Genomic DNA, 13,070 nt, shown 5'->3' with positions numbered 1-13,070 from the left:
AGAGTATAGCAGCCTCATGGTTGTTTTCATAGTAAAGGGGTTTTCCTTAATTTGCTGCAATCCAACCACATTCTCATCATCCAGTGTGAAAAGTTCTTAAGAAAATTACATATTTGTCTTTACGAAACAGTTGCAACAAAGATATATGATGTGCGGGATATTGTACAAGTATCTGCTGCTTACTGGCTTTTATTAATAAACTGTAATGTCCCAACTAATTTGCTGGTTAATTGACATATTTAATAAGTTTAACATGTCTTGAATTTACTGAGCCATTGGTAAAGTTTATGAAAAGAGCTGCAGAGCATCTGGACCTAACCTCATTAAACAGCATTCTTAGCACTTGTAGCTGGAGGCTACATGGTTTGCAAATAAAAAAAGCCAACATTTTATTAATGACTTACTAACACATGTAAATGCAACCTTAATGAAGTCTTAAACAAAGGGGTCTATGACTTTCTCATTTCATAATGGGCTGTCAAATTTTCTGTTATACATGTTAATAAGTCATTAATAAAAGGTCAAGCTGTCTATTCAAATTTTTTTCCCCACAACTTTATGGGATAAATATTTCAGCTTGTCTGTATTTGCCGTTTTATGCTTGAAAAGCAATTCATTCAGTTTCTCGCGCCTCAAGTCGTTAATGCGAGCCCGCTACATTATATTAATCCATCAAGCCTGATCATAACATCTGTTAATAGAATTTCTAATGGCATGTTGCTGATCCACAAATGCTAAATGAGTAATTTTTAACCATTAGTGTGGTAATTAGCCTTAGCTTTATGTCTAACAAAGTGATAAACTCATAATAGAAAAGGTGTGAAAACACTCCTGAATGTTTACAAGATTTCCTGTGAAATAAGTTAGATGTGATAAAAACACAAGACGAGAATAAAAAAAGTGAATTTTGAATGCCAGAAGGTTTATTACTGGGTAATCAAAAAGTCATGAATGCTGTTTATAAAATCCTAGCAGTGGCTCATAGATTTTTGGTAACACTATTTGTTTTTCCAGGTATTTTACGCACAGCCGTGCCTGACATGGACAGGGAGACCCAGGACCAGTACTTAGTGGTGCTTCAGGCCAAAGACATGGGCGGCCACCTAGGAGGATTATCCGGGACCACCACTGTCACCGTCAAGCTCACTGATGTCAATGACAACCCTCCACGTTTCACCCAGAGTGAGTTACCCAGCAGCTCCCACAGCCACCTGCAGAGAATCAAAGGCTAACCAGGATCATGCAGGCGGTACAACAAAACATACGGAGAAGCTGGTGTTTTGGACACGCTGTGCTCTCAGTATGCCCACATATGTGCAGTAATTGTCGTACCGCCTCCAATTCACCAGCACTTTCTGTTTACTCACCATGTGCAAATTATCCATCACGGTCCAGAGCACCAAACTGATGGGGCATCACCTCATTAAAACAAAGCAGAATCAAGTGAGCTGTCAGTCACTGTAAAGCAGCAGAAATTACTTACTTTGCTATGCTTGTTTTTACTTTGCAGCTCCTGTTATCAGCAAATGCAAGGAGAAAACAAACACTGGGCTGTTTTGATTTTTGCAGCAGAGGGCAGAGGAGTTTTCAGACCTTTTTGACCTGCAGGTCTTGTCAGGATTTTCACAGCTGAACTCAGGCAGGGGAGAATCCTGCAGGGCTGCAAAAGGATCTCATCAAACATTCAGGCATATATTTAGCTTGCCTCTGCAGTGATAGATCAGCTGCTATTTCCAACCACAGCTGTACTGTCAGATTGTATCAAATATTCTGACAGTGGCTTGATGCTGGCCGACCTAGCTGCTTTTCTAAAAAAGTCTTTAATAGCATAATTTCTCCTGCATGATGATTTAGTCTTTTTAAATAAATCCTTTTTTCTTTTTTCGTAGTAAATAGTAATAAGATTGTGGGAACCCCAGAGATCCTAATCCCCAAAGAGACCAGTTGGGCAATATCATTTCTAAAAGTTGTGAAGTGCTATTTTAACTGATGTAGTAATTGGTTCAATATTCTTTTGACAAATAGCATTTAAATATACACTAGTTTAGATTAAACTGATTCATGACTCTTGGGTAATAATTATTTTAAGGCAAACTGACACTGACATTGAAGATAAAATATCTTGATGTTAGTACAGCTGCCTTGAAGCGTTAAAATGTCAGTAAGAATGGCAGCTGTGGTCTTCCTGTTTGGCGTTTTCTGTTCCTTTATTACCTTTCCTATGCTCCCAAGGTCCCAACAAATGCATGTTAGATTAATTGATTTAATTGGGCACAATGTGAGCTTGCATCATTAGCCATATCTGTGTTTAAGGGCTTCTTTGTAGTGTTGCCTCTGCATGCATAAAACCTTAACTAAGATCCCCTTCAAACTGTTCTTGGGTCACTTGCCCTGGTGTTTGCAACAATATTGGATCTAATGGTTTAGTTTAACACTCCGGTGTGGTGGGTGGCAATATTGCACACACAAGCTGATGTTGGCTGATTTCTCAACTGTCTGACCACTATTTCTGACCAAGAATTAAATTCAATGTGTTGGTAAGGTACTTGCCAGAATCATGATGGTGCTGCCCAACTGAAGTAATAATTGATGGTAGAACATAACTATTAAACTGTGTCGCAGATTCTAGTCCTTCCATGACCCAGGTGTCACAAAAGTGTTTATCATTCTTGAAAATACAAACCAGTCACCAGGAAAGGATGCTACGATTTATGTTCCTTGAAACTAAAACGATGAGCTTTACATATGTTTCAGATACAAAAACACATAAATATGTATAACCCAGACTGTTCTATTCATTGATGTTTGAAGATTTTGTGATGTGTGACATTTTCCCCACAATTCCCCAAGTAACTGAAGTAAACCATATGACTGCAGTGTAGATGCTGAATGTTCTCCAATTTGACCTAATGAGTGAGAATATAAAAGAGCCGTATATAGTGTCTAATAGAAAGCCCCGTGTGAATTGAGTGTGTGTGAATGGCTAAGTGAAAAATATTGTAATGATCCTGGACAGGTTAAAACGGCGCTATATAAGTGTGGGCCATTTACCATTTAAAGAGTAATGACAAAAAATGGGCAAAGCAGCATAAGGTCAATATTTTCTTTAAACCAATTAGTGCAAAAGTGTCTGATTTGCATATCTTTCATGTGACCTTTTTAAAAGATTGCTTCTTCTGTTGAATGAAAACCCAACTTTTTTTGCAAATTAAAAATAGTATAAATATCTGAGTTGGGAATGAGCTAAAAGTTACACTTGAGCATACGTTTGGTTTCTAGAAACATAAAATGTCTTTTTATGGTGACAGAGCAGGAGAAGACATTGTGTTAAGAATAACTTTCTATGTTGCATATATGTAAACAGGCAAATACAGATGTGGCAAACAATACCCCTGAGATTGCTTGGTGTTCTTGAGAAAATGACTTCAATGTCTTTGCTTCAAATGCTTTCCTCTTTTTCTCCCCTCCATTTCTGTTGTTTCTGGAAAAACAAACCTTTCAGTTTGTGACACCTAACCCACCATCAATATACTGATAACTAAAACCAGCCTTTTTTCATGAATTTTTAATAATAAAAAGCTTTTTTTCCACAAAATTGGGCAAATTCTTTGACAAAATAGAGATTTTACCATATAATAAAAAACCTACGAATAATATAGACATAAAGGCACAGTTTTACAAAAATGAGTTCTAAATATTTGCAATATTGTGGTTTTCTTTTTTGTCTATTAGCTGTGAAATAGTAGGTGTTGTTTATCAGTCAAATAAAACCAACAGGACAAGTGTAATGCACCTTGTGTAGAAAATGGGAGGATTCATGGAAAGCTTTAGTCTGTTGACCGACTCAAAATTAATTTCAGTTATCAGCGATGGTTCTAGCCAGCCAAATGCAGCTGAGTCACACAGAAATTACATTCATACACAACTAATTTTATTTCCCATTTATGACTTCTTTGCAGAATGTTCTCTGGCTACAGCCAAAGACCCCTTTTTCTTTTTTTTAATCCTTTCACTGACTGAAGTATCACTTTTTAATGAACTGATTAAATGTCAGCAGGGGTATCATTTTGCAACCTGACTTTTCATGCACATGCCTGTTTCCAGGTTTTAGGGTCGTCAAATGATCTCTAATTAAAACTCTTACACTCTATACAGCTTGTTATGAACGTTTTAATTAAAACTGTTGCTATTTTAAATGAAAATTGCACTTAAATTTGATGCAAAATTGACCCTTTCACCGTTTTACATAAACATAATCTTGGAGACTTGTCATCTAAAGATTTCAATGCAGAAATAAAATATACAGTCCAATTATACCTACCAGGTACAGCAGAAGGTAAAGATTCTTATTGCCTAGAAGATTGCAGGTGGAATCAAGAAAAGAGCTCTCAGGACTTGGATGGGCTTATGATGAAAGTTTTCTGTCCAACAGAGTACAAGCTTCGATGCCAAAATTGAACTAATGATGTCCTGGGGCGGGAGGTTTGTTGGTCGAGTTGATTTCCCATCAAATACGGTGTTTTGGACGAAGCTGCTCTGAGGACCAGAGGGCTTCTTAGAGGGTGGAAAAAACTCTAAGCTTATTCTGAGCCATCTGAGTGATGCTGAGTCTTGCACTGCCAGTGGCTGCTTTGAAGCCTTACAGTCTACCAGATTCTCCTTATTGTTGTCTCTATCGGTCCTCCGTGTGTGTATATGTACTTTATTGAATCTCTATGCTCAGAGTTTCTGTGTGAGCAGCCTACAGATTCCCACTTTTTTTTTCTTTTCATGAGTAGATCGGTGTATCCCCCCCTGTTTGCCGTTTCTTCCCCTGTGTGTTCTCTCGCAGTCGGCACCCACCATCAAAGCAAGCCACCCCGCCGCTCCACTCAATTACGCACCGGGGCTTTTAAAAAGACACCCTCAAATCCAGCTCCTGCGCCTTGCAAGGTCAAGGCATCTGATTCCTTATGGCATTTAGCAGAGACAGAGAGGATTACACTGGAGTGCACAAACCAGGTGCCGGCTGTACATTACAGCTCCAACAAGCAGGAAATAAACAGGCTCCAGATTGTGGGCTTGTCTTTACATGGCGCCCCAGAATTTCTTCCTCTCCTTCCAAGACATGATTTAAGGAACTAAAGTGGGTTTGTTGTGTGCACAGTTTTAAACATTGTTAGGGGATTTCTTATGCCCGGAGGAGGCTGTAGAGCAGAGGGAAAGTAGGCTACCATGCAGACTGTGGTTGTTTTTTCAATGAATGTGGGATATTTTCAGATGCTTCATTGGCAAACATGACGTTTTAGCAACACTTTCCTGTGGGTATTATTATCAAATGGCACACAGCAAGCAGCAAATCTGTTTGAACAGCAACATGGTTTTTGATCTTTCAGCTCTGCAGTGCAGGAAAAGCTAATAATTTTTCTTTTCATGCGTGCTAAATGAAGTTTTTAAAAGGTTGAAAGGCTTTTTGAATGTTTTATGCTGCAAATACAAATGGTAGACACACTATCAACAAAAAAGAATGAGCTTTTTTTGCTGAAAATAACTCAGGATTATTCAAAGTCTTTATTCCAGAAACATAATTGCATTTGTGATATTTTACGGCGACATATAACTAACAAGGCAGACAGATGTAAAAACCTGTGCTTAAGGGCAGTTTATGTTGCCATCTCATTTGAACTCATTGCCTGATGAAGCTGTTAATTATGGTAGCGCAGTGTGGAATACATGGATGACTAAGTGTCTGAGAGTAAACCAGAGTGTTGAGCATTAAATCACACTTCAACTTTCTGTAACAAACCCCCAGGACGTGTGCAGTATATTATTTTGTGCTCATCTGGTAATCCTGGTTGAAAATGGAGCGCTTCAACAACTAAATATACCATTGCAATCAGGCCTCACTGTTGTTCTTTCAGTGTTTGGAAAGTTCATACACTTGCTTTTGTGTAGTCATTTATTCATACATGTTTTGCTGTGTTTACTGAAGCTAAATATGAAAATGAATATTTTATACAACCTAATCCTCTCTGGGATAAGTTGGATAAGTCCATTGTTTTCTAAATCTGGCCAAGAAAGTACATTCTGTATATTGCTTTAGCCTCTTGTAACTTGTAGAGTCATGGTATAAAAGTAAAAAGGCTTTAGATTCCCACATTTTATTTAACAGGGCACAATTAAAAAACGAAGAAAAAGAAAAAAAACAGGGCTTTTAAGACATAAATATAAGACAAAATACACTGTCATTATTTATTTAACAAAAACGAAACCAAAAAGTGGAAATCGTGTATAAGAGACTCTTTGTTTCAACAACATTTAAGAGGTATAGGGGCAGCAAGATGCTGCCAATCAAATTCACCCAAACATTTGATCAGTAAATGTGAGCATGTCTTTGATCTTAGAGAAGCAACACAAATCCATCAATCTGGGAATGACTATAAGACCATTCCCAATTTATCTGCCATCTCATCATTCTGCAGTGAGAAAGATTACATGATGGGAACAGCAGTCTTCCCAGGAGTGGCTATTCCAGCAGGTTCACCCTGAGGTCAGACTGTGCAGTGCTCAAAGAAAATTACAAAAAGCCTAAAAGCTCCCTCTAAGACTGTGGAGTTTTTTTTAGGTAAATGTTAAAGTTGTGCTTTATTTGGAAAATGTTGCTAGAAAGCCTTGTGTCTCTAAAGGGGAATGTGGCATCACGTGTTAAGTTTGCATAACTGCACCAAAACCAACCACAAAACTTCAAAAACAGTGCCAATAAAATGTCAATAAAAATTACTGCTTGATGCACAGTGCCAGGTTTGGCCAAAATAAACAAATAAAGTAAAAAAAAAAAAGAAGCATGTCAGCAGAAGCACCTTAAAACAACTTCCAAGCATGGAGGTGGAGGGGTGATGATTATAGCTTGTTTTGCAGCCACAGGATCTGGGCTGAAAAACAGAGCTGACCCATATATTTAAATATTTTAAAGTTTTACTGCAAAGTACTGCTTACTTCTAAAATCAGATTAAAAAAAAGCAAGAAAGCAACTAAAATGTGTAAATGGCTCATCTTAAGGCTCAGTTAGGAACAACTAATCCAAAGGGAAAGATGTTAAAGATTCAATTACAAAATGTCTAGCATTGTAGATAGGCAAAACATGCCTGTTTTAGTTACAAAACAGGCAAAATCACAAACTTTTGTCCACTGTAAACATTTTCTTGGCTACTCCTCTTATTTGGGTTAGCTTGAAAATAGTCAATTAGCTAGTTTTTGACCCTGAAAGAAGTAATGCCTTTTGAGAAAAAAAAAACCAAAACAAACAAACAAAAAGAAAACACAATCTCGCAAGTTTTATTTTGGATTTATTTCCAAGATGTAAAAGATTTTTAACCAGGTATCACATGTTCCCCACTCATGGAGTAATTTCACTAAGTTTAAATACAATTTGAGGTACTGATCTTGCCTTTGAACAAAGCAAGTATCCATGACAACTAATAACATTTTGAATACTACAATTTTAGATGTTAGTGGTAACCTCTTTACTAAAGTCTTTAATCTTACAAAATCATAAAATACGATCTGTGTTGATAAAATCAATTTACTAAAGCCCTTGAACTGTTCACAAAAGGTATTTCTACATTTCAAGTTCTGTAATGTACCACAAACTTAAAGGCATAAACATGCTAAAATTGTACCGACGAATGCTTAAAAACATTCACAGCTCCATTTAAGCTATTCTATTCAAAACTTTTCAGAAACAATTCACAGCCACTTTCTTCTCCTTGAAAATTCAGAGCCTGAAATGTCATTTTACACTGTGACACGGCAACAACTTACAGATACGTCCCCCCTGCTCTGCCTTCTCTTAATAAATCTGTCGGCTGCCAAAGGGTAAAATGTTAAATCAGTTTCTTGTGATGGTTCGTGTGGCGTTTTATCCCCAAAATTCCCAGCTGTTCCTGGAAACTTGTGATTTGTGCTTGAAAACTTTTGGGCCCTTCTGCTCTGCCGGCAAGAATCGTTTGAAAAGCTGCAACTCTACTCAGTGACAAGTCCACAGACAGAGGCACAGGTGCCACTTCCTGTTTTTATGTGGTTCCCAAACAACCTTGGCTTGCCAGCGGTGTCACATAAAACACTGAGGGAGCCATCACTCCAGCAGCAGGTTGATGGATGGAAAGATAGATGGGCTGACAGATGACTACATAGGTAGCGCCGATAAGATCAGTGTCATTTTATGCACCAGGGAAATGAGACAGGGAACGAAGGGGCGATAGAGGGAGTAGCTCAGAGTAGGCTTCATCATAAATATTACTAATTCATTCCTCTGGAGAGCCAGACCGCAACAGAGAGAGTGTGAACGAGAGGAGAAATTCTGTGAGGAGGAGGAGTGTGCCAGTGAATACACATCATTGTGTGTTTATGTTCAAGTAAGAACATTTTTCCTGAAAAGGAGAAAAGGAAAGTCGCTACAAAAGGCGCAATAAAGTTGTTAGGGGAGTAAGACAAAGGGGAGTGGGTGAAGAATGGCTCTGAGGATGTTAAAGAAACCACAGAGAGAATGAGGAGACAAGGAGACAAACGCTCTGGGAAAGGGAGCGGGGGAGTGAATGAAATGAAGGGAATCGAGAGGGATAAAGGAGGTATTATGTCTTTTAGTGAGAATGAGATGTGGAAAAAGAAAAAATGCAAAGAGGCGTGCGGACAACAAAGAGGGATGAGTGGGAGAGTGCACTCGCAGTGTGACATAACCTGGTTCCAGGCCCAAAGCTTCTTCGGCATCTGAGGAAATCCAATTTAATGTTTGGGGTCTCATACACACATCTGTGCACACCTGCAGGATCAGTCAGAGGTGAGGAGATAGGGGAAACAGAGCAGTGACAGGCTCAGTCATCTCCTGTCAGGTCCACGCACACACACACAAACACACACAAACACACACAAAAATCATGCCTTCCGCTCACACACCCAGGGCCCCTTATCACACTCTCTCCCATCTGTTCCTGTTTTAAAACACCCTCAGCGCACAATCATTTTTAGTCAGTGTGGCAGAAAGTGTCTGTGCTGAGAAATCCCACTTGTCAAACTTTCACAGTCCCACCATAAACCAGTGTAGCTTTTGTTACTGAACATTTGTGTTTCCTGCCAAATGAAAACAAATCCATGCCCGGGCTTCATATTGCTAATCAAAGTCTTGTCAAAAATGCTTCGTGATTATAAATGATTGTTTATACAGCATCAGCGCTCGAAAAAATGTGAGCAGAGCCCAGCAGAGGTAATGTGTGTTTGTGCAGCGACAGCAGACTGCTGGCATCAGCCGAAATTCTTTTCCTTTACATCCTCTTTAGCATTCACATCACAATCAGCTCCGTCTAATACATATCGAAAATAGCTTGTGTCCTCTTCAATAGGGCATCGATAATGAATTTAGCTAAATGCCATGACTAATGTGCATTTGTGGACTAGTAATGGGCTCGCTGGAGTTAAGGGACACCAACGTGGGCCAATCCGGGCCAATGCGGACGCCCACGTCCTGTCGTCCCGTCCAATGATCGCCACCCACAGACCCGCGTCTCCCGTCATTTGGACCGGCGCGATAAACTCTTTAGAATGCATGAAAGCGAGTCCCGGGGGCAAGTTCACCAAAGCGTGAAGGAGGGAGGTGGGAGATGACAGAATGGAGGGATTGAAAAGGGAAAGAGGGGCGACGTAAAGCTAATGGCTTTTCGGCAACAGTGATAATCAGGCTAACTAAAAATCACTTCACCTCACGCAGAGCTGATGGCACGCTGGGAAACAGAATGAAGGGCGTTATCAGTGTTTGGATGCAGACGCAGGCAGACGTGACTCTGTGTGTGTCTTTCTATAAGGGAACGAGCTAAAGACTGCTGATTATTTCTGCGTGTTGCTTAATATATACGTCTTTAAGATGTGCTAAGAGAATTTAAAATGCACCAGTTTAATCACTAATTCGTCTCCTATCTATGCCAAAAATAAACAAACAACAATAGCAAAAAATAAAAAAAAAACAAAAGAATATGTAGCCAGCACGGTGGTGTGAGATCTCACTGGGGCATGAAAAGCATTTCCTGAAATGGCTCCCCTCATATCACAACGCACAATTAGGCCTGCCACTGCAGTGCCCTGGAGTCAGTGGTGGCACAGTTCAGAGCTCTGCTTGGATAGCTTCCTCCAGGCTTTCACCCTGCGTGGGTATGAAAGCTGCAGCAGCCCACTAACTGCACTCTGTGTGTGTCTTCTGTCCAACTTTTGCTCTAGTGGGTAGTAGCTTTCTATTCTGTTCCCTCTCCTGCACTCTTCGCATATACTGCACATGTGCAACAAATGAGGCTTTTACGTGAACATGAGCTCCACATCACACTGGCGGCTCCTATGAGGAATATAGAGTTTTGCTGCTCCAATCCAGTGCAGCCCAAAGAGCCTGCGAGCAGAAATCCATCATGCAGTAATCGTCCTAAACAACACCAGGTTTCCAAAGACCTACATGCAGACAGTCCAGCCTTATGAGGGCCTGAGAGGGTTGCAAATTCTCCACGCTCAAGAGATTTTTGTATTTTTATGGCCACAACTTTTTGTGCCATCATGCAGGAAAACTGAGGAGTTTAAAACTTTGAAACCCCCTAAACGGTAGCATCTCTGTCCCCATTTCTTCCTTCCTTTCCCCCCCTCCTGTATCAACGCTAGCTTCTGTGGAAATTAAACGAGCCCTCGTGCCTTGTACTCAAAGAGGACACATAAAAATCACTGAGAAACAGGGCTCTAAAGAGACTATTATTTTTTTTTTTCTTTGTTACTTTTTTTCATCTGACCTGGCAGTGTGCCCCCTCTCTCAGCATAATAAGAACTAAAGCCATTCTTTTTTCTTTTTTTTTTTTGCCGAGCCATCAGTGAGCCGTGGAGTGCCGGAGGAAGTGATTTCCATGTTAATAGGAACCTTCCTGGCAGCATCTAAGCCTTTTCTCTAGCTCCCTTTCCCCTCTGTCGCTGCCTCCTCGTCTTCTGTCCGCTTTGTGCTTACCTACCTTTACCTGCCGCCGTCCCCAAGGACTCAATCCTTCTGCCATTGTCTTGCAACGGTACCTTTAACCTCTCAGCCTCTGTTTACCTCTCCCCCCTCCCTCTCTGGTGCTGCCATTCCCTCCGTCGAGCTTGATAAATGGAGTTGCTGGACTGTGAGCGGCACATCCTCAGCAGGGTGTGGTGAGCCATTGCAGCCTGTCTCTCATGATTGTATGCTTGGATGTCTTTTTTTTCCTCCTCCTCTAGTTAGCCTTCCTCTTGTGGTAAGAATGGAAAAAAAAAGTTGGACAGGCAAAGGGACTTTTTGACTGTCTCTGAAGATGTTTTATTCCTTTGTACTGAGGGACTGTTTTGATGTCCACACTGCTGAACATATGCAGTTCTCACCTAACCCTCAGAGGATCCCTGAACCACCAGCTAAGCAGCCTCCCTGAGGGTTTTGCCTCCCTTCCCTGCCTTCTCCTCACTCTCAGCTCTGTTCTCCCAGGGCTCCTGAAATAACACAGCCTAAAATGGGCCAGTACACGTCACCTCCACCGAGATATGCTAAATAGCTCCATCCACCTTAGAAACTCAGTCAGGAAAACAGCAGTTGGTATAAGCTCCTCTGTTGCAAAGGTGCAAAATGAATCGTTTCAACCCTGCTCTCTCATCCTTTATGTATAACAGCAGGCGCGGCCAAACTCCAATAACACGTCACTCAATCCTGTAAATCATAAAAAGACCTCAACATTTTGAAAGAACGAGAGATCATTTGGCGAGAATAACAGGTATAAAGCAAACATTGGATCGGCGGAGGGGGTGCAGGGAGACAGATGTGATGCCAAGATGGACCCTGCGGGGCCTTGCGGGAATTCGTACCTTCCAGCTGTTTAAATCGGTTGCAGTTTGAGAGAAGATGTTTGTTTTATGCAACTGAACAAATCTTTCCCAAGAATTGCAGAAGGAGGGAGGAATACATTAGAGGCAAGACAGAACAAAGACGCAATGAAGACTTCCTGTAGTAACTCTGAAAACTAAACAGGTTGTTATCACAGCTCCCAATACATTGTTTGGACTTAAACAGATGAAAAATTGGGAAATGAAAATGCCTCACATGCTTTCTGAAGTTCTGTTTTTTCTCTCTCTCTCTCTTTGTCAATACAGTCAAGGCACCAGCACAGCCATTGTTTTTCAGAAATGTACGAAGGCTCCCGTGTGGTTTAGCACGTTGTAACTGCTGCACTTGCAATTATGATTTCAATTTTTACCAGGCTCATTTTCCTCCAGTACATGAATGCAGAGTAAACTGCTTTGAATGAAAAACACTAAACGGCTACAAGCTGAAGGTCGGTTTCCAAAAGCAGTGTGTTCCATGAACGCCATTTCCAACACATGCATCTGGATCAACACAAATCACATTCATCCATCTCAAGATCCGTACATTTAGATTAATTGTTTTCACAAATTCCTGTTATCAGCTGTTGTTTCAGTGTGTGTAAAATGGTTTTAATTGCAATAGTGCAGCTGTGTTCTTTTCCTCGCATTGGCAGCACATTTTCCCCTTGTTTCCATAGTGGACGTCTTTTCGTTACTTTTCCTATCTCTCCTGTTCAGAGGTGGTATATTTTTCATTCCAAGCATAAATACTGTACTCACACATTTAGTGGAATGAGAAACGTTTGGCAATTTTAGTGAGATGCTAAAGACAGTGTATCTGCAGCAAGTCACTTTACTGAACATCAACAAAAATGTGGACTTTGCATTTTTTTGACAACCTTAACATCAGCCAGCCAATGCTACGTAACACACAACTTTATTAAAAAAAGGCCTTTGAGCAGCTCAGATGTATGGAAGGCTTTCTTTACTGCTTAGTTCAGTCGTGGAGGAACAAGCTGTATGCAACCATGAGTGACATAACAGAAATAAATCATCTGAAAGGGCACATAAGAGGATCACCGACTGGCCAGTTGTGCACAATATCAGCCAAATTTGACTCTAATATCGGCCTTATAAAACTCTAAAGAAAGGTCATGCAGCTAAGTCAAATCACTTCTCGGAAAAACTGCTTATAGTTTGTATTTCCT

The 13,070-nt window shown here is 40.4% G+C and overlaps 1 protein-coding gene across 1 annotated transcript in view; it reads left to right on the top strand.

Annotated features, from left to right (window-relative positions):
* Window positions 1–13,070, top strand: part of LOC108238645 — a 188,296-nt gene that overhangs the window by 111,701 nt on the left and 63,525 nt on the right. The window contains exon 6 of the mRNA XM_017420878.3: window positions 1,015–1,182. Coding sequence (XP_017276367.1) covers window positions 1,015–1,182 — 168 coding nt within the window. The remainder of the gene's footprint in view (window positions 1–1,014; window positions 1,183–13,070) is intronic.

The sequence above is a fragment of the Kryptolebias marmoratus genome, linkage group LG20, assembly GCF_001649575.2.
Source record: "Kryptolebias marmoratus isolate JLee-2015 linkage group LG20, ASM164957v2, whole genome shotgun sequence".
NCBI classification, from domain to species: domain Eukaryota; kingdom Metazoa; phylum Chordata; class Actinopteri; order Cyprinodontiformes; family Rivulidae; genus Kryptolebias; species Kryptolebias marmoratus.
Note: the sequence above shows the minus strand (reverse complement) of the source record. Positions and strands in the feature narration are given on the sequence as shown.